General features: G+C 36.6%; 1 protein-coding gene across 6 annotated transcripts in view; it reads left to right on the top strand.

Annotated features, from left to right (window-relative positions):
* The first annotated feature begins 114 nt into the window (after positions 1-114).
* POLK (DNA polymerase kappa) overlaps positions 115-25,152 on the top strand; it is a 33,602-nt gene continuing 8,564 nt past the window's right edge. The window contains exons 1-10 of one of the 6 annotated variants that reach the window (XM_063180526.1): positions 128-252; positions 4,914-4,998; positions 8,605-8,783; positions 11,175-11,294; positions 16,308-16,460; positions 16,845-16,976; positions 18,631-18,784; positions 21,341-21,556; positions 23,136-23,260; positions 23,442-23,608. In XM_063180526.1, the coding sequence (XP_063036596.1) occupies positions 8,646-8,783; positions 11,175-11,294; positions 16,308-16,460; positions 16,845-16,976; positions 18,631-18,784; positions 21,341-21,556; positions 23,136-23,260; positions 23,442-23,608 (1,205 nt within the window). In that variant the 5' untranslated portion in view covers positions 128-252; positions 4,914-4,998; positions 8,605-8,645. Of the gene's footprint in view, positions 253-693; positions 820-4,913; positions 5,042-8,604; positions 8,784-11,174; positions 11,295-16,307; positions 16,461-16,844; positions 16,977-18,630; positions 18,785-21,340; positions 21,557-23,135; positions 23,261-23,441; positions 23,609-25,152 lie in introns of those variants that run through there. The other 5 variants (XM_063180524.1, XM_063180528.1, XM_063180527.1 and 2 more) reach the window with 5 other exon arrangements.

Genomic DNA, 25,152 nt, shown 5'->3' with positions numbered 1-25,152 from the left:
TCCCCGCCGCGGCGCGCCGCGGGAGTTGTAGTCCTGGCTCGCACGGCCGTGAGTCCGAGCGCCATTGCCCCTCCCCCGTGCCCGCAGGACGTGCTGGGAGATGTAGTCTCACTCCGACGGAACGCGGCCGCCATCTTGGTTTCGTCGTTCCGGTGCCGGCAGTATCGCCTCAGTTCCCCGGGGGAGGGGAGCTCCGCTACCAAGGGCGACGGTGCTGCCCGGGGCGATGTTTGCTTTGCCGTTTGTGCAGAGGTATTCACTTTATCTTTAGCGAGGCGAAGGGTCTCTCCGGCTCTGCCCGCTTTCAATGCGAGGAGATGTAGCCTCTCTTGCTCGCCTCAAACCGGCGGGACTCGGAGGACAGTTGAGGCGGCTGAGCGCCAAGTTTTTCGCTAATCAAATATGGTGGAGGCGGCGGGAAGGGGCGGGAGGTGGTGCCGGGAAGGAGAGGGGAACGAGAGGGAAGGGCGAGCCGTTCGGAGCCGTCCGGGCTCTGCCTCCCCGGCGGCGCGCAAGGCGTGGGGTGGGCAGGGCAGAGCAGAGCAGAGCAGGGCGGCCGTGACGGGTCAGCGCTTCAGCGCTTCTGCTGCCAGCTTCTACGCGTGTCCGGTCTTCCGTTTATTAGACTGCTTTCGTAGTTTGGGGAGAGAAAGGGTGATTTCCCCCCCCCCCCCCACAACTTAGTCTGAACTATGTGTTTTCGTCGATAGTTACGGGTGGAGATGTATTTGCAGGATGGGAAAAAAACCCCCATTTGTGCTGTACCTGTCACTTCATGGTTTATGAACAGCGAATGTAGTGGTTTGGGAAAGACTTAAGGTTTGTACTAACTCATGTCCTCTCTCCTGATTTCTTGGGCGGGGGAAAAGTGTGTTAAAGAATGTTGGTTGAGGAAATTTCGGCTTGGGAAGATACACTTCTGTTTCTGTTGTAAGAGCAGTGCTGCACAATTCTGTTTTCTCTGACTTCTTCCTTAGGACATATTGTGTAATTTTCCCGTTAGGCTGTTTGAAAGTTTCCGTTGAGGATTTTTTTTTTTTAAAGAACATTGTCACATCTACTTATATGCATTCTCTATATATAGCAGTTAAAAGTTAAATAATATTCATACTGCACAAACTCTCAGATATAAAGATAATTACAATGAAGACAAAACTGAGAATAATTCAAAAGGCAGCGTAAGTGTCCTAAATTATTAGAAATAAAACAACAAAAAAATAGTCATAGACATCTTAATATTTGCATAATCATTGCAATGTACAGGAAAAAAACTTTTACAGAAGTCTACTGTGAGTGCTGCTTTAGACAATTTGCCAAAACCCAATGTTTTTTGATTCACTACGTGTTTGGGAAGAAACCAAGTGCATTTTTTTTCTCCTTAGAGTTAGTTTTAATGTATTGTATTTGTCAAGCAGGCTTTGTAAGTATTGATATGTATGAGAATAGTTTATATGTTGTTGAACAATAGCAATATGTTGTTGAAGTTAGTTGGCATTACCTGTAAAGCCAGTGTTTTCCCAGTTAAATTCTGAATGAACTTCCTTTCAGGAGTAGGAGCTGAAGAAACATGTCTGAGCAAGTCCTTTTAGCAGTGGCAGTAGCATGTACACAGACATTTCCTGTCATGCTTTTTCTATTAACTTAGTTGCAGATGAAGCTTGATTTTTCTGTTCCCCCTCCAGAACATTGAATCAATCAAGTGTTACATACTAAAAATGCATCAGGTAGATATTTTTTCAGGTCGTTTGACAAACATACCCATCCTTTTTAGAGAGAGTATTTGTTTTGTTGATTAATTGTGGCTAGCATTTTACAAACTTCAAGTGAAAAAATATTGAATGCTTAAAGGTTTGCATTTTCAGCTTTTCATATAATGCATTGGCTATGCTAGGTAATAGATTTTTGTTAACATCTGCCACACGCTCCCAATGTATCTTGTTTTTCAACACAGTGTCACCAGTTTATCTTCTTCCAAAAGCTGTATAGCAATTGTGAATACCTTATGTAAATCACCCTTTCTTTCCAATGTTCTGACCGTTTTTTAGAAGCATAACATATTGTCTGTCACTCTTAATGAGATAAGGCCATACCCTTTTCAGCAGCCATGGGGTGCAGTGGGAGTAGATTTGTAAAGGACTGGTTTAGTGCTGAGGACTTGAAGTTCTTACACACGTTCTGAGAGGTGTTTTTTTCAGAGTACAGTAGTTTGATCCCTTGGAGGGCATTACATTAACAATTGTAGTTTAGCAGGTGTGCTCTGGAAAAGCAGTCTTCCAGTTATGTATTGTTTTAAAAGAATCAGGTTTGCCTGTGCCAAGACCAATCTAGGATACAAACCAAAGCATAGGAAATGTAGAAAATCATACTGGTATCCAGATGCACTTTCTCCTCTTTAGCTCCTCCTATACCTTTTCCACTGAACCGTTATTTTGTGATTTATTGCTGTGTTTGTTCTTTCATAGCAAGTGTCCCTGTACTCAGTCTGTGCCCCTTCTGGAGTCTTAGGGATTGCAAGAAGTTTGCAAATTACTGTTTTAAGTATAAAAACCTCACCTTTATTGGAACAGCGTAACAGATAGTGTTCTGAATCAATGTTGTGTATGCTACTTGTAGTACCAAAGTCGGGAGTGCTGTGTTTTGCTGCTTGGAATGTCAGTCATAATGAGCGCTGTCAAGTGGGTAACTTCATGAATATCTATTTTTTTCTTTGCCCTTTTTATGTATCTTTTTTCCACTCCCATACCTTCTATTTTAGGGTGTTAATTTTATGTTTTTAAAACAGAATCCTCACCACTTTCTTGTGTGTTCATGTTTAGCATTCTGTTTGTTCTGAAATTTAAGACTGTTTTTCTTAGGAGGATCCGTAAAGGAACTTTGTTATGCCACAGTGTATTGCCTAATAGCATAGACTCAGAAATATTAATGATTCAGACACTTTATTCTAGAACAGCTTTGCTCTCTGTGAATCACTGTATTAGGCTTTTATTTCTAAGTTAAAAAAACAAAAAAAAAAGGTATATGAATCTGTTGGCACTAAATATGTCTGTAGAAACCAGGTTGCAGATAACTACACTACCTCTGGTGTGGCTTTTAGTGATGAGTGTTCAGTTCCTTCATTATTTTCTTTATGGATTAAACTACTAAAGCCTTTGTTTTCAGTAATCTAGAAGTGCAAGGAAAACTTAGTTTAAGACTTGAGATAAATCTTTGAATTGAAAAGGTCATTTAAAATACTGGATAGAGGCAGAAGATACCATGGTTCTTTACTCTTCAAATAAATGTACGTGTTTTAAAGACATGAGTATTTTTTGACAGAGAAACTGAAAGGTTTCTTTTGACAGAGAAACTGAAAGCAGAATTTAGAACAGAATTGCTTTGCATCTTGCCTACAGAAAATTGATAGGGGGTGAGTCTTCCACTTGTTTTACTTGGGTCACTCTTCACATAAGCAAGGAAATATTCAGACAGTTTGGTGAATGTCATAAAATATTTTGACATTTATTTTTGAACATTGTCAGAAGCAATGTCTATTAACTGTTTAAGTATGAATTATTTAATGTTTAAAAAGATGGATTTGCCTGTAATTTGTTACATCTAAAAGTCAGTGAGTGTACAGAACCTTGTTTTTTCAGGGCTAATTCCAGGTGCTTGTATGGGATTTATCTTTTTGTAAAATGCTGAGTCATCTGCTACTTTAAAAGTTCTCTCATTTCATATGTGTCAGCTTGAGCACTTGGAATTTTCACTTCCATAAATTTGGCCCAGTTTTCTCTTCAGTATTAATTTATCGTGTGCTCTGGCTTATTACATTTGTAAAGATACTACATCTTTATTGAAAGATTCTTTTTTCTAAAGAACTTGTTTGTTTTATATTTTGAGAGTGAGAGAATAGTGAAACAGTAGTTTTGAACAGACTAGCTGGGAATCTATGTGGTTAACACCATGTATGTTAATGCATATGTATTAAATGACAACATTCTTGTGCACTTCCTTCTGCCAGGTCTTTTCTTGTAAATCATTACAGGATTAGAACTGACAGGAGTCTTTTCAGGAAGCCAAGCCTAGTAAAAATCAAGCCCCCTGTGGCTAATAGGCGTTGAGCAGATAGTTAGAAGGACAGTCTGATATGCTTTCCTGAACATGCCTTTAAATAAAGGAATCTCTGAAATATATTAATTGAGAGAAAATAGGTAGTTTATTGGGCTCTTGCTAGAGTAAATGATGTATCAGATTTTGGTGCAATGTTATTGGCGGTTTTTATGAGTTTTACAGAAATTAAGAAAAATATTTAATTTAGATGCTTGTTTTAGGCATCCTGAGGATAATAATTAAAAGAAAATTTGGGAAAGAGTCTCTAATATTTGTGTTGCTATTTGCAACATTTATTCAATTCTTTTTGCATAACATGGAGACTTACTTAGGATAATTAGGGTGTAAAAGACAGTCCTATATGTTTTGATTCCTTTGTTCAGTTTTTGAGCTCTGGGCTCAGTTGACAATTGTGTCTCCTTAGTAACTTCTTTGCAGCTCACATTGTCATGAGAATATGCAATAGCAAAGATATCAGAATTGATGTTATTTAAAAGGACAGGTACACAACTTACATGCATTGAGCAATAATTCAGTATGCAAATAAATTATTTTTCAAGCTTTTCCATACTGGTGTCATTTTCCAGCCTTAATAGTTCTTCCCATGTCGTTAACATGGTCAACAAAAGATGAACTGTTAACATATTTTGAAAATGTTAATAATGTACATAATAGCACTACGCCTACTGAGCTGAATATTCTTATATATATTATAAATGTATATTTTGCATTGTTTATATTTATATGCAAAATGTATATTTTGCATTATTTTATTACATGGAAACTGCAATTTAAAGGCATTTAACTTTTCATACTGTATACAGAGTTTATGTTGCTGGAATTGGAAGATCTTTAAGGAAGACAAGCTGGAAGAGTTGCGCAGGATCAAATACAAGTAATTTCCTTTAGGTTGGTTCAATCAACTGCTAAAAAATGCTATCTTTGAATGGAGGTAAAGGCACTTGAAATTAAATTGTTGCTCTAATTTTATTGCTGTTTCTCTTGACACTTTCAAATACTGTCTAACCCTGTCTTAATAGTTTAGTTTCTGTGCCTGATTCTAGAAGAGCTTGATTACAGTTTAATTAGTGATCTTTTCCCACTTCTAGGCATGCCAGCTTACTCATGGAACTTTCTGCACAGTAATGGTATTTTGTGGTTCTTCTCAATGTTTTTTCTTGTTTGTTGGTTTGCTTAACATTAACCGTTGACACTCACTGCCAAAGTCTTTACATTTAGAAATCCTTCCCTAGCAACTGGAAAGTTACCTCCTTCCACTTACATATGATTTTCCCGCTTCCCCTAATTCCCCAGTCACAGGAATAGTAGGGTAGTACATTGCTAAAGACTGCCTTCACAGATTCCTCTGGTTTCACACACTACTTGCTCACTGTGATACTGAGGGCAATGTCATCTTTTGTATTAGAGGAAGCAGCTTTGTCTTGCAACAGCTTCTTGAGGTAACAGCATGCCAAAAGTATGTCACTCTGTGTAGACTGTTTCATTAGATTCTAGTCCCTTACCCACTTTTTCCAAAATTTTTTAGCGAAAAAATTGTCACCACGAGCTCAGTGTTTTCTCTATCCTAATTGAAACAGTTAAGACATTTCTACATTGACATATTGTTCACATTTTGCAGTTTAAAACTCTGCTGCTTCTCTGTTACATTTAATTTTTTTCATTTTCACCTGTGGCAAATGAGCACTGATTTTATCTGACAGTTTTGTATCATTTGTCTTATTGTAGCCATTGTGATTAATTTCAGTGTGTTAAATACTTTATGGATTTTTTTCAGACCTGTTAATTTGAAACCAAGATAATGTTTAGGTTCTCTTCATATTAAGCAGGTGGAAATTGTAACACATGTTATTCATGTTTTCCTTTCTGTACACCTGTAAGCTCTGGTGGACAACAAATGTCATGTCCTCAGATACATATTTTCTTCTTAATTTCTGCTAAGATATTATTTGATTTATACTTTTTCTTATCTGAGTCTAGCAATATATTTTGTTCCACACAATAAGCTGAAAAGATGAAATACACCAGGTGATCACCATTTATGAGACTTTATAATGACAATTATTTTTTCAATCAGTGTGATTATCATCGTAAATTTTTTTTATTGTTAGATGTGTAACAATGAGATAGAGAAGACTTTCTTTTGACTAACATAAATTAGTTTTTAAAGCCTCTGCTATAAACTGAGCCTTTAAGAGTGCTCTGAATAAGGAAGGGGAAAGATCTGTACATGTTAGGGAGAAAGACACTTTCAGGAATAAGGAACAGCTAAAAACATTTTGAGAAAAGGAAGCAATCTTGTGTTCATTCCTGTTTCTTGAAGGCAATGATGATAAAAGAAGCAGGGAGAATAGTGAAGGGATATTTACTTTGATGAAAATATTCCTTGGAAATGTTGCTCATTACTTACCAGAGATTGCCAGTAACAGTGGAATTACTGGGAGCTAGTTTATACAGGGGTGCTTATAAGCATGAGATGAAATTTGGAATGTTGTTTGGGATGCAGTGCTTTTTGCTTTGATTGAAGTCTAGCAAACCTGTTCTGATAAATGTGTATGTTAACTGTAAGAGATTGTCCTACTGCAGCGAAAAAATATTTGAAAATGTTAAGCATTGTAGTCTTTTATTTGATAAATACACATGCTGTGAAGCCACTCCTATTCCCAGAAGCTCAACTGCTACTAAAGGATTAAGAGAAGGGTCCTGATCTCTACATCGACTTAAGTTCTTTGTAATACAACGCACTGTATATAAAGACAGCATTATGTAACTGATCTTGCATTTTTCAGCAGACACCATTAACAGTAATATGAATTAATAGCATATGATTGAAATTCAGATATTTTTGACAGAACATTTTTTGTAAACATGGGTTTCTTTAATATCTTGTCTTTAGTTGGCTAGTATGTTTCAGCAGAAGGACCTCAGGAAAATATGAATGTTGCCGTCATTATTTTTTAGAAGTTATTCATGTAGTTCTTTAGTAAAGAAATTCACATCTAAATGCAAAACCACATAATGACCTTCTTGTGTTTGGTTGCTAATGAGGCCCACTTAAGTCCTGGCATGGGAAAGGAGCATTTAAAGGAAAAATGACACACTCTTTGATTTGTGTATTTTGTGATTAAGAAAACTGGTGTATTTGCCTAAAAGGGTGGGGCTTCTCCAAATAGCAAGGGTTCCTGTCACAGGGAGCAGTGTAAAGTTGACGATTGAATGTCCATTCTGCATGACAGTAAAACTGGAGTGGTTTATGAGTCAGTGACTTGGGATAGGAAGAAATGGTTTCTGTATGCTTTTTCAGTAATGAATACATGTTAAATAATTTACAGCCTTATCACACTTGGACTTTTTGACAGGGCCTCTTGCAGTATTACAAGGGGTAATGGTTTTATTGAGGAGGATTGGTGTAGATCGGATGTGTTTTTACAGTGAGAGTGGTGAGACACTGGCACAGTTGCCAGAGAAGTGGTGGATGCCCCATTGCTGGAAACATGTGATAGCAGGTTGGACAGGGCTCTGAACAACCTGATGTAGTTGAAGATGTCCCTTGGTTGGACATAGTGACTTTTAAAAGGTTCCTTCCAACTTAAACTATTTTGTGAGTCTGCCTGTTTGAATCTGACTAAATAAGACCATTGCTTCATGGTACAGAAGATGAAATTTGCTTTCTTTATTTTTTTGAGATCAGTTAATAACTAAACAGCTAACCATATAATAAGAGCCTGTTGAGGATTCAACAATTTACTTTCATAAAGAACAAAGGAAGATGTCAGAAGTTGACATACCAGAAATATCTGCATGTATAAGAAATTACAGGTGACTGTAGTTGAGTAACAAGGGCTTGGTAAGTTCCACTAGTTGGATACCATGACACAATACATTAATGGCAAAAAAAAAGTGCACAAATTTTATCCTGAATTAGGGTTTTATTCAAAACTTTTAATTGAAGCCATCTGTTTTTAAAATATGTGTTTTGACACAAACAAGATCCTGAATTTGAGCTAGAAATTACTGGAAAGGATTCTACAGGTTGACTCAAGTGGGGATGATGACCAAATGACGGGTGGTTTTCTTCTATTTACAGATATTGTAATTTTTTTTCTTTTAATGTAATAGAGGGCAGTATTTTGTGTTTAAGGTGGTAATGTTTCATTTGACAGGATAATGCACAGGTACAAATGTCATGTTCATATGTAAGGTATAGTGAATGTCCATTCATATAAAAATATATAATCCACTTCCTCTAAAGTACTAGCCTTTACCTGAGGCTGCTCTGTGCTCAGCTATTTCTGTAAGGGAGGTTTTAATGGAAAATGGTTTTAATTTAATAAGAAAACTGTATCCAAACACTGATAGAGTTTTAGGTAGTTTGATGTGGTCTGTGTGGCAGGTCAGCTACTTTGTAAGAATATAAGTCTTCGTATTTATGATAAATAAAACTAAAATCTAATTATTGTTCAGTTGAAACATAAATATTTTATTACTTTTTTTCAGATATTAAGTCGTAAAACAGGTACTTGTTTTCAAGAAATACAATGGACGACATGAAAAAAGTTTCTAACAGCTCTTGCAATGATGGACTTCTACTTAGAATGGGCCTTAATGATAACAAAGCTGGAATGCAGGGTTTGGATAAGGAGAAAATCAATAAAATCATCATGGAAGCTACCAAGGTTGGTTTGATTACTTTTTTCCTAATGCTTTTTTTGTCGTCCAGTGTTTGAAAACCCTCCCCCTCCCTTCCCCAAGTTGTATCCCTCACGTGTGTATATGGATAGTATCTTCTTGGAAGAAATTTATATGTGGGGAGGAAGGAGAAGGCCATAGTTTAGTTAACTTTAGAATATTGTTGTATTCATCCACAAGGACATGGAGGACGACAACTGAGTATATGCTTAAGTGCTCCTTTTTTGTCCAAAGCAGTACGTAAATACTGCAGCATTTGTCAGAGGTAGTGGTGGAGGCTGCAGCTTCCTCTTTTTCTCCGCCTTTCCGTTCCTTTTGTCCACCCCATCATTAATCAATCAGCCAAGCAGATTTACTTCTTTTGGTCACCTTCCTGTAACTGATGAATTTGATGTAATTGAGTTTTTACTGCCTGTCTTTGTCACTGTCTTCTCAGTACTCAAGAGAAGTGGCCAGTAGTGTACAGCTTTATACTAAAGATCACAGAGGCCCTCACAACTCTTCAAGCCATTGAAATACTGGTCATCCTGGTTGTTATTGGAGAGTTGCAATAGAACAGTATAGGGGTAACACTTTATCTGAGAAAGTCAGGGTTTTCTTACTTTTCTTTGCACAAGTGTGTATTTTATTTGGTGTCATCATGGCCCAAGATTATGTGCTTTGACGTTTTCCTCATGCATTCCGTGTTGACTAATATTGCTCTGTAGTGATCTGCAGTGGTGGGGCAGAGGGAGAAAGGAGGAGAGTGAAAACGTGCTGCAAACCTTTCTTATGTAGCAAGCTTTTTCCTTTTTTTGCTTGCAGTTCACATTGATGAGACTTTATAGGCTATCAAACTTTTTATTGATAAGTTGTTTCTTCTATATATTGTGTTCACTCTCTCTTGAAAGCAGTGCTTTGTCAAACATATCACAGATAATGATATTTACATAAAATATTTTGTTACAGCAATTACTGTTTCATTTCCTGGTATGAAAGAGAATGAACTGTAAAATAGGCTTTCAAAGCTGACATATAGGCATCTAACTACTTGAATATATTTCTATCAAAAAAGTGCAAGAGTTTATAATTGCCAGATACACATCAAAAAATCCAAAAAGAAGCATTGATTATTTTCCTTAAGCTTTTCTATAATCTTTAAAATGACACCTACAGACACTACCCGCAGCTGTACTGCTAGGTTTATGGCATTTCAACTGTGAAATACTTCAATAAATGGAAAAAAAATTAAAACTTACTTATGATCTCAAGAATTGTGTTGCTTTCCACACCTACATTTTAGTACTCATTTCTTTCAGTGAGTCTCAGCAAGTCATATTTGATGGCATAGGTGAGAAAAGATAAAAGGGCATATCTGACATTCAAAGAAAACACACCCTAATTTTTTTTTAATTAGATATTTCTTCTAATGAAACGTGATATATTACAGCTGTGCCATCTTTTTTATAGTTATTATGAAAGTGGATATTTTTGCTTTTTATATAAATGCTTGAATCTGACTTGTCTATGACTGAATCCTTGGTATCAGTGACAGTTTGGTGGTTAGACACTTTGACCTAAAGATGTGTTCATTTTTGCAGGTTTTACCAAGAAGTTCAAAATAAGTCTTTTCTTGCAAATATTATTTCACTTGTAAGCTAAGACATGTTGCAAGAAAAACATTTTATTTCCTACTTTTGAATTTTTATCTTTTCCACTTCATTATATGCCCTCCTTTCTTTGTTCTGAGTCAGGAGGGAAACTCACATTACACATTCTGTACATGATTATTTTCTTTTTTTACATCTGCTTGTATTCATGCCTTTTTTTGAAGGAACAATTACAAATATGAGAGCAACAGGACTTTTTTTATACTCATTTGGTTTTCATCATCCTCTTCCAAATAGCTTGTAATTCTACAGTGTCCTTCAAGATTGAATGGCCAACAAAATACTCAACATTACAAATGAATTTGACTTATACAACGTCATTATATATTTCCATATTTATTAAGCTATGTGGAAGTATGAAAAAATGCTAAAATAAATTTTTATTAGAGTTTTGTACTCCATACCTTGGAGATATTGCAAAGAATAGTTTGATTTTTATCTATTCTTTCAAAATTTTTATTGCCAGGTGTTAGACTAAATAAACATACAAAGTTCTCTTAATAACTCCTTAAACTCCTTTGAGCGGGAGAAATATATGTGTGTCATTTGAAGAGATATAAAGAACCAGTGGGCTTTTTTGTGTATTTTTATATGAAAATCCAAAGCAGGCATTAGAAACCATCTCTGTGTTTTATGTTTTCTTTATTTAAAGATCAAATATGGTTGCTTAAATACAAGGTAAAGACAAAAAAGAGAAACATAGTGTTTTTGTGATTTTTTTTCTTTCAGGGTTCTAAATTTTATGAAAATGAACTTAAGAAAGATCAACAAGTTAACCAACGAATTGAAAAAATGATGCAGCTGAAAGAGAAAATTACAGCCCAACAGCTCTTGAAAGCACAGATGCAGGTACTAATCTTCTAATGACTTACTGGGGTCAATGCTGAACATAAACATTTTGGTGTGTTCTGATTTATTGCATTAAATTCTGCCAACAGGCATGATGTTAAACTACCATTTGATGTTAGACCTGCAAGGAAAAGTGCACAATATTTTGCTGGTGTCATCTTAATATTAACTTGCTAGAAGAATAGTTTGTAAAATTACTTTGAAATGTTCTCTAAATGAGTGAAATGAAACAAATTAATTCCTATGTTTCCAAGTCTGATGAGTTTGAAGTTCTGTCATCATGATTTATGTAAAGGTTTGTTAAATGCTTTGTTGATAAGTATCATATCACTATTGTGTTTAGAATTTACATATATTTGTGTTCAGTGGCCTGCGATGGAATGAGAAAGATCAGAGTTGTCAATAATACGCCTTTTTAAAGCCAATTAATGAAAATCATCATGACAAGCAGTCACAAGAAATGCAAGCGTCCTGAACTATACAGATGAAGAGGCTATTTTTCTTTTAAAATGCTAATGGTAGATAGTAGTCTCCAAAGTATTACAGTGTATGTAATGTTAAAAGAAAGGTTGTACACTATACATTACTAGGCACAACAGAGTTAATATTGTTTGTAGGAGCTGAATTCCTTTCCATTTTCTTTTGTGCTGTGATTCAGTCTTTAAATGATTTCTTGCTAGTTTTCCTTGACAGGATTCCTGTTTTATTCACTGCGCATAGCAGATAATGTTCACTGAGGGGCAAATTATTCAATATTTACTGTTGTCCTTAATGTTCAAAGGGTGGCCCCAAGCTTTATTTGTTGAACTCTAGTCTAAATCCAGTTTTGAATGCAGAATTACTGATTTTCTAATAGAGTTTTTTATGTTGTACACCACATACTGTCAATTCTTAATTCTTGCAATATTCCAGCAAAGTTGACTGATATATTTTGTTTGAAGATGAAGAGCTGAAACACATGAAGATTAAACACATCCTTTAATTTTCAGTGCCATTTTGAGGATTAGAGGTTGAGGTCTTTTTGGTGTACAACTATTTTGTTTCAATTCAGGTTCGCAAATCACTTCCATACTTTAGATGCCAGTGTTTCAAATTTGTTGCAAGAAAAGTTCGCCGTTCTGAGTGCCTCTAAAAGGTTTGTTGAAAGCCTGTATGTCACAATTGTTTTTAGTGAATCTTCAACATAGATTAATTATGACTCTGCTTGTCCAGGTTTTTTTGAGTTAACTAAGGTAGCTTTTAAGTAATATAATTACAGAAAAAATGCTTCTGTTTTCCATCCTGCCTTCACCAGAGAACTATTTATTTTACCGAGAGTAGTCTTATCTTATTGAATAGAATACATTAATAACACAAATTTTATAAATAATGTTATTATATAGTTATGTAATGAGAGAATATAGTAGTGTAGTGCACTTTGTGGAAACCAAAAAAATTCAATTGCTTTGTCTACCTTCATGTTGTCTTTTTCAGAAATTGATCCATTGATATTACAATATAATTTTATGCTCTTTTAATGTTTCTTATGAAAACTGGTTTCTGTAGAGGAAAAAAGAAACTTAAGAAGATAAACTCTCTTGTATGCATTTTACTGGGACCTGAGTTTCAAATTCCATGCTTGAAGTCTTTATGCTGCTTACTGAAATAGCAGACATCTTTATTTCCAATAGATAAATTGCAAGGTCAGCTGTCATACTGCATGAGAAATATCATTAGAGGAGTATAGTAGGCACACTTTTTTGCTGGCTAATTTGAGATCTTTTCTGCTGTAAAAACATCTGGAAACATTGGATTTTTGTTCTGTTCTCTGTATGCACATAAACTCTGGTATATGATTGTTGTTGCCCTCATTCTCCCAGCACAAATTCTGACCATTTTGCTCTTTCCTCTGCTTTCTTTTTATTTGTCATATCCTGAATTTTTCTTTCTTGTCCCACATCCACAGTCAGATCACCATCAGTCCTCTTTACAAAACAGTCCCAGAGTCCTCATTGAAATTGTCCCAGAGTCCTCTTTGAAATTTGTGGACTTGAAGCCAGTCTTCTCTCTGTCTATTTGATATTCTATATACCTTTCCCTTTTTCTGTTTCTTACCTGCCAGCCACATCTCCCCAGGCCTCCACCTTTTGTTTTGCAAATCTTTGTCTTGTTTGGTTTTCTTAATGATTGTTTTGTGTTGTTTAATCATCTCCATTCAGTTATGGATATAGTCAGTTCTTACTATTTTCTCTGTTGTTCTTATCTATTGAGCTTTTTAGCTTTTCCTTTTAGCACTGCATTCTGATAGGAGTTTTTAACTCTTCTTTTTAGTACTACTTTCTGCTAAAATTTTAAGTGGGAAGTATTCTGGAATTAGAAAGGTATCTGTATATCTACCTCTATGAACACTGCATGTTCTCATCTTCAAATGAAGTCTTGTTTGTAGGATGCTTAGAGGCTCAGGTATGGCTTCCTAAGCTGGCAGTTGATTTAAGTCCTATAAGGTAAAACCAAACAAAAATGTCTCCACGTACTGGACTTTTGGACAAAATCCTGCTTACATGATGGCAATAGTAATATGAATAAAATGTAGATTCTGCAACACAATTCTAATGTTGTTTTTGCCATTAGAATGTGTGGAACTCCTTGAGGTCCAGCAGTAATTTGTAATAAATTAAAAAGTGTGCAGCTGCTACCAGAGTTGGAAACTGCTGTACTAATGTTTGCTGTTTTTATTCATCCATGTTGGATTTATCCCGGATGTTTATTCTGTAAATAGTTACCATTGTCTTGCTTTTATTGACTTTTTCTGTCTTGCTTTGAAAACTTACATATTCTACTGTGGGATAAGAAAAAATGAAGAACTCTTCAAATTGTCTAAAAGTGTTTATAAGGAAAATTAAACTTCTAATTATAATTCGTAGTTTTTGGTTGTTTGGTTGTTTCGTTTGGTTTTTTTTTTTTTAAATCTAGCTTGGAAACATATATTAAAAGGTATCTCTACTTGACAAAGGTTTATTGAAAGCAGCTTTTAAAAACTTGTCAGCCTGGCTTGCATGTGAGGAATTACTCCACAGATTTTAAAGAGAGATTTTTTATGTGCCAAGAATTCTCTGAGTAGATCTGGTTGTGTTTGGTTTTGGCATATTACTTGTATCCGTTTCTTTCACTGAAGAGTAATCTTTTTGTATTTTTTATTGGTTTAATGTGATTTTGCTTCATTCTTTAGATGTATATGTTAGCTAACCAGTAAGTATGCTGTTAGCAATATATTTAGGGAGAAAAAGCAAAACAGAGGTTTGTTATAAATGTGATAAATTGAAATGCAGAAGTTACGCTACTAGAGCAGCACTTGATACTATCTAATTAAACTATATGAATTTGAGAGCAACCTAAAAATTATCTGTAAAGCAGAATTTAAAATAAGGATGCTTTTGATGAATTAAGTGTGACATTAATCCTTTTGAATTAGTAATATAGTGGAAATAAGGTAAATACCCCACTTTTGTTTGTTTTTTGTTTTTTGGGGTTTTTTTTCTTTGAATGTCTTCCCCCTTGTGCTTTTAATTTGTCTGAACTTGTTTTCTCAGCCTCAGAGAACATACTGTGCCCTTCTGTATTGAGTAGCCTAGTTTAAGGCTCTGGTCTAGCATTTCATCCCTCATAGCAACTTGGAAAAAAACAAAGAAAAGACTTTGTAAATCATTAATCAGCAATTTAAATAAAACATTCCAAGCTCTCTTGCCTTGGTTCAAGTGTTTTGAGCTCAAAGATGGTTCTTGTGGATAAGGTTTTTATGTTTTTTTATTAAGCAGTTCTGTTGAGGGACCAATAAGAGAGAAGAACCATGCAAATTGCATGTAAACCTTCCTCTCCAGGGCCATAAATGAATTAGTCAGTCCAGAGACATTTCTGTACTGGTACCCTGATGTGAGGAGAGTGTGTGTGGCCTTGTGCCTGCAAGCAAAGTGAAACTTTGGTTCCTTTTTGCTAATTCCATTTCTTGCTGTGTTACCTTGTTGTGAAGCCTACTGGGGCTTCTTACAAGCAGTAGCAGCCTTTTGTTGTGTAGATTGAGGTTGCCTAGTCAACCTATGGTTAGGTAATCTTATTTTGATAGCACATTCTTTTGGCTTTTTTCCTGTATTTTCTCTTACTTCTAGAATGATATGTGATTCTGCTGCCACCATGATCATCATAAAAATCCCATGTCAAATATTTAGCAATTTTTCATGACAGCATGGTTCATACCTCATTTGTAGGTCAGCAGTATTTCTGGAACAAACAAATGATTTGCATGACTTTTGGTAAAAACACAAGCAATTTAAGCACAATCAAAGTACTTTGTAGAGAAATCTATGTCATAACACCATGGAGCTGATGAAACTCTGCTCACATAGACATACATCTTTAACATTTGGAGTGAAACACACTTGTTTATAGGCTATTCTGATTGCACTTTTCTCAGCAATCGAGCCTTATATGGTTCCTGTGACAAAAGTTGAAGACTTTGCAGCTGTGGCATTTGTCTGCCCAAGTAACTCCTACATATGATTAAGCTGTTTTTCCTGGAAACGGCTGAACACCTGCCTGCCCATGGAAAGCAGTGAATTAGTTCCTTATTGTGGTTTGCTTGCATGCACAGCTTTTGCCTTCTGTGATAAATTGTCTTTATTTCAACCCCTGGGTTTTTTCATTTTTATTCTTCTGACTTCTCCACCATGGGGGATTGAGTGGCTGCAGGAGCTCAGTTGCCAGCTGAGGCTAAACCACAACAGCTGTGGTTTTTTCCACTGGGTTTTGGGGTCTTTTTTTTGGACCAATTGCTGCAGCAGCATTCTCTCTGAGAGCAAGTTTCCTCCAAAGCTTAATTGTTTTGTTTTTTTTTTAGTTGGTACTGGTTTGGTGGGGATTGGATTTATTGAGGTTTTTTACTCTAACTATATGCAAGATTCATCTGAGTTTTAAGATAATCTATACTGTTGCACTTCTGCCAGGTTAGTAGTATTTCAATTACTGATTTATTCTGTTCAGGTGGACAAACTTGTGATAGAACTGGAGCAGAACCGTAACCTTAGCAGTACAATTGTACATATTGACATGGACGCCTTCTATGCAGCTGTGGAAATGAGAGACAATCCAGAGCTGAAGGAAAAACCTATAGCAGTGGGATCAATGAGTATGTTGGTAAGGCGGAATGTTAAACTAATACAGAAACCAATTGCATGAATCCTAAGCCTAATAAACCATAAAACAATAGCAGAAATAAAATTAGACTGTATTATGTGAAGCGTGGAAAACCTAAAAATAATAAAGGAAACAGTAATTCTTAGACTTGACCATGTAAGCTGGATTTTTCAGTAAAATGTGTACTTATTAAAATTTAAAGTATGTAAGCAGATTGAAAGGCAGGAGGAGGGGAGTGAAAATGTGTATAAACTCTTGTCTTTTTCAGTCTTTTCTGTATGGAGATATGTGATTAGAACTTTTATTTTTATTTAGAACTATTTAATTCTAAACTTAAGGAAAAGTTTGATTACTGAACACTAAACTTACTTAATCTCTCTTAAGTCCACCTCAAATTACCATGCTCGGAGATTTGGGGTGCGTGCAGCCATGCCTGGATTTATTGCTAAAAGGCTATGTCCCCATCTAACTATAGTACCACTAAACTTTGAAAAATATGGCAAAGTGAGTAAAGAGGTAAGTCTGAAAGTGGTCTCTAACCAAAATTGAGTGTACTTGTTTTTAGACTGTGTCAATAACATCAGTTCTAGATAGTATGAAAAGTGATAATTTAAATATTAAATTCTTCAGTAATGCAGCTTTAAACATAAGTCTAACAAAATATTGGTGCTTTTGGACAAGGAGATGAAAAAGCATTGCACATCTATCAATTCTACTGAAGTTAGTAGCATTGCTGATAGAAGTTTTGAAAATCTCTTGTTGTATTATTCTTAAAAGTTAAAATCATGGAGCGTAATCTAGTTACTAGGAAGTTGCAAGTACATAGGAGACATGGAAATGATAATTTTATGTAATGTGTAATCCTACTTTTGAATACTAATTACTGGAGAGAAAAACAAAGAGCATTAGTGACTTATAAATGCAGATAGAATTTTTTTTAAAATAAGGGACTACATAGAGCAAAAGAAATATGGAGAAAAGAAATCATGTTTTGCTTTAATGGAAGTAGTTTTACTTAGTGCCAGAGGAAATAGTTGTGATAGGTAGATAAAAGCCTGTTTAAAAAAAGGATAAGAGGTCTTTTATACATTTTAAATCAAATTAGTGCATGACACAAGTCTCCTGACTTTAAAAAAATTGTGTCAGGCCTTCTTTATTTTTATGAAGCAAAAAATATACAAACATAAAGTAAGATATTAGTTTATTTTTTTGACTTCTGAAAAAAAGAGAAATAAAAAAGGCATATATAAATATGCCGTATTTCACAGTAGTTTTGGATCTTAAGGATCTTGGATTTCATGATGTTTATTTCACAATGCGTATTTCATTTGTTGTTTGATAGGGTTAAGTATTAAAGTATTAGAGATTTGGCTTGGTCCAGATTTTTAGTTATGTTTTTCCCTTGGGTTTTGGATTGAAAATATTTAAATTTATTTCATTTTGTCTTTCAAAGTTCATAGAGAATCCTATCCTCATTCACTTGCTGAAGGATGAAGTGCATGTGGACGAATGTTGTAATACCTAAGAACTTGACTCAAACTGATAGGAAAAACATAGAAAAAACCATAACACAGTCAGATTTTCCCCCAGGTTTAAAAAAAAAAGAGGGAGGAGAGAAGGTAGAGCTTTTATTTTGACTGTTTATTTTATTACGTTTCCTTCTAGAAAAATGGACTTAAAACTAAGGTTTTCTTAACAAATTTTGCCTGTGGCATTAACCACTGCTCTGAAATATTTTCTGTAACTTCAGTTCAATTACTGTTACTGATGGGTTTCTTTAACCTTTGTATATGTGATATCTGACGCACTGAGCACAGAAAACTGCATCAGTTTATTCATGTTGCTGAGTTTCCAGGTCCTCAGAGTTTTATTCAGATGGTTACTGCAGTGTCAGTTACTGTAGTGGCTGTGCAGTCCTTATACCATAGTGCCCTTTGCTGTTAAATACACTGCTCAAAATCTGTTTTGTTCTCACTTACTATTAATATCTCACTACTTGAAGAACTATTGCCATAGTTTTACATATCAAGAGATAATTTGTATTGTCAGTATCTTTAGTATTTATTGATCATCTGGAAGTTTCAGACTACATTTGTTTATGTCCTGATTTTGTGTCAAGATCTGCTCTTAGAGCAACACGGCTTTAAACTTTTACTATGTGTTTATTGAGGTTAGAGAAATACTGGCTGAATATGATCCCAATTTTATGCCTATGGGCCTAGATGAAGCCTACCTGAATATAACAGAGCACTTGGAGGAAAGGCTGAACTGGCCTGAAGATAGAAGAAGGTTCTTTTTTAATACAGAAAGCACTACAGGAATAGGTAAGCAAATTACTTACTTTTCATGAGGTCACCTGACACTGAGACAGAGTGTTTCTTTTAGAGATCTTAGGCAGAACTGTGAAAGCATTAAATTGTAGTTAGAATTTAAGCTTTATTTTTCTTAGTAGGATTACTTTATTACAACAGCACAGAATTTATCATTCAAATGGCACAGGACTTCTACAAGCAGAATCAGTATAGTGCAATCTATAAGTAGCAAAATAAAAAATTTATAATACAGTAGGACTTGAACCAGGTAAATAGCACGCAGTTTGCTGTATCAATATAACAATCATAATCTAGACTCAAAAATCATATAAAAGAACATGAGTCACTCCCTCAATCCTCAGAGGAAGCAGATGAAGGCAGAGGTGTCCCTGGCCTTTGGGATGTCCCAGGTCTCACTGTCCAGTGACAGCTCAGGTCCCTGTTCTTCCTCAGGACCTGTCAAAGGTGACAGAGAGACGGCGTTGGGGCTGCAGGCAGGCAGGGCTGGGGGGCTGCAGGCAGGGCTGGGGGGCTGCAGGCAGGCAGGGCTGGGGGGGCTGCAGGCAGGGCTGGGGGGGCTGCAGGCAGGGCTGGGGGTTGCAGGCAGGCAGGGCTGGGGGGGCTGCAGGCAGGGCTGGGGCTGCAGGCAGGGCTGTGGGGGCTGCAGGCAGGGCTGGGGGGCTGCAGGCAGGAAGGGCTGTGGGGCTGCAGGCAGGGCTGGGGGGCTGCAGGCAGGGCTGGGGGGGCTGCAGGCAGGGCTGGGGGGGCTGCAGGCAGGGCTGTGGGGCTGCAGGCAGGGCTGGGGGGCTGCAGGCAGGCAGGGCTGGGGGGGCTGCAGGCAGGAAGGGCTGTGGGGCTGCAGGCAGGGCTGGGGGGCTGCAGGCAGGGCTGTGGGGCTGCAGGCAGGGCTGTGGGGCTGCAGGCAGGGCTGGGGGGCTGCAGGCAGGGCTGTGGGGGCTGCAGGCAGGCAGGGCTGTGGGGCTGCAGGCAGGGCTGGGGGGGCTGCAGGCAGGGCTGTGGGGCTGCAGGCAGGGCTGGGGGGCTGCAGGCAGGGCTGGGGGGCTGCAGGCAGGGCTGTGGGGGCTGCAGGCAGGGCTGTGGGGGCTGCAGGCAGGGCTGGGGCTGCAGGAAGGGCTGTGGGGCTGCAGGCAGGCAGGGCTGGGGGGCTGCAGGCAGGGCTGGGGGGCTGCAGGCAGGGCTGGGGGGCTGCAGGCAGGGCTGGGGGGCTGCAGGCAGGGCTGGGGCTGCAGGCAGGGCTGTGGGGCTGCAGGCAGGGCTGGGGGGCTGCAGGCAGACGCTGCTCTGGGAGCTGCAGCTTCCCAGTGCTGCAACAGGGTCATGAACAGCACTGGGCTGGCCGGGTGTCGGGATATGCAGGAGGGCAAGGAGCGGAGTGAGCAGGGCAGCAGAGGATGGCTGTTTGCCTTGTGCAGTGGCATAAGACATGCTGTCCACATTGGATTGGGAGCAGGAGTTGCCAGTCGTAAACTTCAGATGAGCTGCACCCACTGAAAGTGTAGATACGTCAGTCCTTCCATAATTTGCCCTCCCATATATTCTCTACATACAATTTAGTTAGTTTACAGATTACCTTTCTCTACTGCTCACCTGTGAATAAAATGTACGCTGCTAATGACTTGGAGAATTTATTTTCTTTTAATGAGAATAAAATGTTTGAAAAGTGGTGCTAGATTTTCTAAACCAAATGGTGTGGTTTAGGTCTGCATTACAATTCAGCTTGATAATTTTGGAAATAAGTAGCAGGAGCACTGCAGGATTTTAGAAATGTTCGAGATATTACTGGATTTCACATGTATATCCACTTGGGAATAATAGAGAAGAAGTAGTCATATGAATGGTTGAATGATGCACAAACTGGAATATTTATACTACCTGTATTCAAAATTTCTAACAGTCATTAAGAGGATAATCAAGCGTACACTACTACGGAAAAGCATTGATAAAATAGAAAGCAACAAACTGTCATAGTCTTTACAAAATCAGTGTCACTGATATGTAGTATGTGCTTCTTCACACTTGCCTGATATATTTGTTCCTCGCAAACAAGTGCTTAGAGGGTGAAACTAATCGTAATGTTTGTAGAGTCAGATAAAGGACTGCTGACATTACTTTTCTACTATGACTGCAGTTGAAAATGAGAAGCTTACCAGGCTGATCATTCTAGAACTAGATATTCTAGAACCCTAATTTTATTTGGAGAATATTGAAAAAAATTCTGTGGAAGAGAGCATATGGCCTCCAACCTGATATAAAACAAAAATAATTATAAAATCTCAGTGATTTTGCTACAGCAACAGGCCATTAAACCTTTTGCTTTTCTGGAAGTTATTTCCAGTCTACTAGCCAATTCCTTCAATCTCAGCCAAGCTCAAATCATAGCAAAAACGAAGCAGTTACATCTCTCCAATCTTTAAACAAAAACCAATGCAATTGCTTTCTCTAAATAAAGATAGAAAGAAGTAAAACTGCTTATGAACACTGAAGCCAGTGAAGAAGGAAATCAGTCTATACGGACGTATTAATCGTTTGTATTTCTGTCTAACTTAGATAAAGATTGTGTGAATATGTCTGCCAAATTTAACGAAGGTGAAGTCTCTTCTTCACCAGTGCTGTTTGAAGACAACACATCTCTGATGGATGACGAACATGAACAAAGAGGTCTATCAGTGGAAAACTCAGTTGTCTTTGGAACTTCTGCAGAGGAAATTGTGAAGGAAATTCGCTTTAGGATTGAGCAGAAAACTCAACTGACTGCTAGTGCAGGTATTCAGACACATAGGAATAATAACTTAATTTTTGTATTTCCATAATGTCTTCGACTTTCATCTCAGAGGGCATTAATTAAGAATCTACCCTTGCCACAGTCTCCCGCAACAAAAATATGAAGATCTTTGAAGGTCTGCAAAGAATGTGACTTTCAATTATTTCAAGAGATGTCATGAATATCCAAACCATTACTGTTTATTTTCTTTTTTACTCTTTTTTTAATCATTGAAATGGTTATGTCATCTTTTTTCTTCTTTCTACTTGAAGTAAGAATAAGCAGCGAGGAAGAATGACTAGTACACTTGAGCTAATCTTAGCACAGGTGGTTTTTCTAGTGCATCATGTTTTTTGTCAGACGCTGTGTCATAGGTAAATCACTGATTTCTATACTGCTTTTAGTTTGAATAGCAGATGTGTGCTGTTTTGTGTTTCTACCTTCACACTGTTCCTTGCTTAAAAAAATATCAAAATTCATTAAAATGTTAGTCCTAGAAAAGTACATGTATGCTGAAGTTAATTAACTCTTTAATAGCTTTTTAAAATTTATCAATCAAGTTCTGTGTCTTGACTTCAGACAACTCACTTTTAAATCTCAGCTATTTTGATTGACTAAAACCAGTGTATGTCTCTAGCCACATTTGGATGCCATCCAAATTGCTGTATGAACCAGGTCGGTGAGGCATCAGGCAACGGTGAGCTTTTTGAAGCAGCTGCAGAGGGTCAGGAAAGTGTGGAATGTAAGCAGAGGCAGAGAAACAGCTAGTAAGAAGAAGCAGGATGAAACCCCCTCCCATGTATGTTATCTCATGAATAATAGCAGAATAAGAGTTTTCTTTACTGAAGTTTTGTCTTCTTAAGGATAAGTTAGTGTGTAGAAAACAGGTGTAGCTTTTACAAGTGCAAATAGGGGTCTTAAGCCCCAAAATTAAAAATAAATAGAAGGGTAACTGAAAAAATACTGATAATCAATAATAAGTAGAGTTATTTCTGCCATCTTGAATAATACATTATATCAGTGTGCAGACTTCTAGGGCTGTAGGACAAAGTTATTCTTTCTTTTGCTGAAGATTCCAGAGTTAATTTGTCAAAAAAAATTCCAGAGTTAATTCGTAAAAACAGTTACTTTGATAGAAAAGAAACGTCCCTCCTAATTCTTCTGATGTCTGTGATATATATATAAATTTATAAATTACTACATTCCAGTGGTAGCCCACAAAATGATATAATTTGTTAAATTCTCTCAAAAAAGTCTTTTTGCTGAAATACAAGGAAGAAAGGTCTCCTTAGTTAAGAGTTCATTGTAACTACCATAGCATTTTCTTTCTTACCATAGTCACCATCATAAAAATGTTGACTCGTGTAACTGATGTTATTTTCAAGGACTTGGTATTTAAGCCCTCTTGACTTACTAGTGCTTGTTGTGTTACCCTGACTTATGAATAATCATAATTCTTTTCCTTATTTTAGTCTTTGCCAAGTATAAAGGCTGCTCTTTGGCTTATAAATATTGGATAGTTGAAATTGAACTTCGTCTTACATTTTTTTAAATTACCATTGGTTTTTGTTTGTTTTTAAGGAATAGCACCAAATACAATGTTAGCAAAAATGTGCAGTGATCGTAATAAGCCTAATGGCCAATACAGAATTTCTCCTGAGAGACAAGCAGTGCTAGACTTCTTAAAAGATTTGCCCATTAGAAAGGTAAGAGACACAAGGACATTTACTATTCTATCATGTAATGTTTTTATGTTCTAGAAGCAAGATTTTACTGAAATGATAGAATTTTCTAGGTAATCTTCCATGTTGTATTTGATTCAGATTTTCTGAGTAAAGGATCTACAAATGGAATATTTTCACCATAATGTTACATACTCTTTTCTAGGTGCCAGGTATTGGAAAAGTAACAGAGAAGATGTTGAAAGCACTTGGAATTGTGACTTGCTCAGAACTTTACCAGCAGAGGGCGCTGCTTTCTCTTCTTTTCTCAGAAGTATCTTGGCGTAATTTCTTGGATATTTCACTTGGTTTGGGCTCAACACATTTGGAAAAGTAAGCCATGGGGGTTTCTTCCTTCTGTGTTAACATTTTTCTGAATGCTTCCTTGTGTATGTTACATAGTGAGCATATTATTTAACTGGCAAATATTATGGATATATGCTTGTTTAATATATTTTTTAAATGACTGATGCCTGTTACTGTTATACTTATGTCTAAGATGCAGTAGCCAAACGTGAAAAAACAAAAGTTTGTACAGCCATGTCTAAATATGAAATCCAAAAAAATCTCATCAGGGAAGTTGTACATAAGCGTATGTCAAGAAATCAAGGTAGGATAACCTTATAATTATCAAAATAGCTGAACATAACTGAGGTGTCCTAAGAAGAGTTGTACATTCCCTTTTCTTCAAAAACAATGCACGTTCATTGGTGTTTATAATTATTGGATTATAATGAAAATCACAAAGGTATTTGATCTTCTCTGGTGGTGAATTGTCAGAGAAGTTTCTATGTCTTTTATTAGGATTACGTATTTGTAATGTGAATTTGGTGGAATGGAACTGAAGATTATTATATCCTTCTTAATATATTTTCTTTTAAGGTTGACTGTACTTAAATAGCTTTTAGCCTCCTTTTTAGTATGGGAGAAATCAGTCTTAGCAGTGCATATATCTTTTCAACAATATTTGTCATTTCTAAGCTTGTCTTGGATTCAAGCATGTTCTTTAAAAGTCCCAAAGCATTGCATTTTACTGTTTGTTTAACTAAGACCCTTAATTAAGTATTGATTTCTTTTTAAAAGATATTCCGTTCCACAGTACTGAAATTCTGTTTTAAGGTAGCCTGACAATGATTTGATTTTAATAAAAGTTCCAAAGTGTCTTATGCACTTCTGGAAGACCTATTCTTTATTATATCCGTAAATTCTCTGACAATAATCTTCCCTTTTTCCCATTTGACTACAAAATAATATATGTAGTGAGCAGTTTGAAGCCCAGTAATGTGCTAGCACAAATTTTTGTGTTGGTTTTTTTTTTATTCAGAGTATAAAAACATTTTTGAAAATATGCGATAAGACTGACTTGGTGAAGGTGACTTGATAAAAGATAAGACACAATTTTCAAAATATTTTTTCTGTTAATATATAAACAGACCTTGGATAGTCTTTTAATAATTGGTGCAGTCTTTCTTCTTATTCACCCTAGTTAGATGTTTTACAGCCTGGGATTTCTCCCAGGGCATTTTGAAAAAAAGGAGCATTTCAAACGTTAGGGGTTTTAATGTCTAAGATTTTTTTTTTGTCAGCACCAAAAATTGATTTCAGTGATTTTAGTAGAGAAAACAACCACTTAAAATATTAAAACCTGGATCTTCAGTAAATAGTTCATCTTATTGTGTCTGACTACCTTCTTTTAAGAAAATATGGCAATACCAAATTTGTTATTTCCAATACTTGAAAACAGAAGAATGACCTGAAATTGCTCTGAGGCATTTCCTTATGTGCAGAAAGTTGTTAAAGGATACTCAATTAGCACTAAGAAGAAAGAAAGCAACAAGCAGAAAAAGCTTTAATACGTCAACTTTAAGCTGAACAAT

This window comes from Melospiza melodia, chromosome Z (genome assembly GCF_035770615.1).
Source record: "Melospiza melodia melodia isolate bMelMel2 chromosome Z, bMelMel2.pri, whole genome shotgun sequence".
Taxonomy (NCBI): domain Eukaryota; kingdom Metazoa; phylum Chordata; class Aves; order Passeriformes; family Passerellidae; genus Melospiza; species Melospiza melodia.
This window is presented reverse-complemented; position numbering and strand designations above follow the sequence as displayed.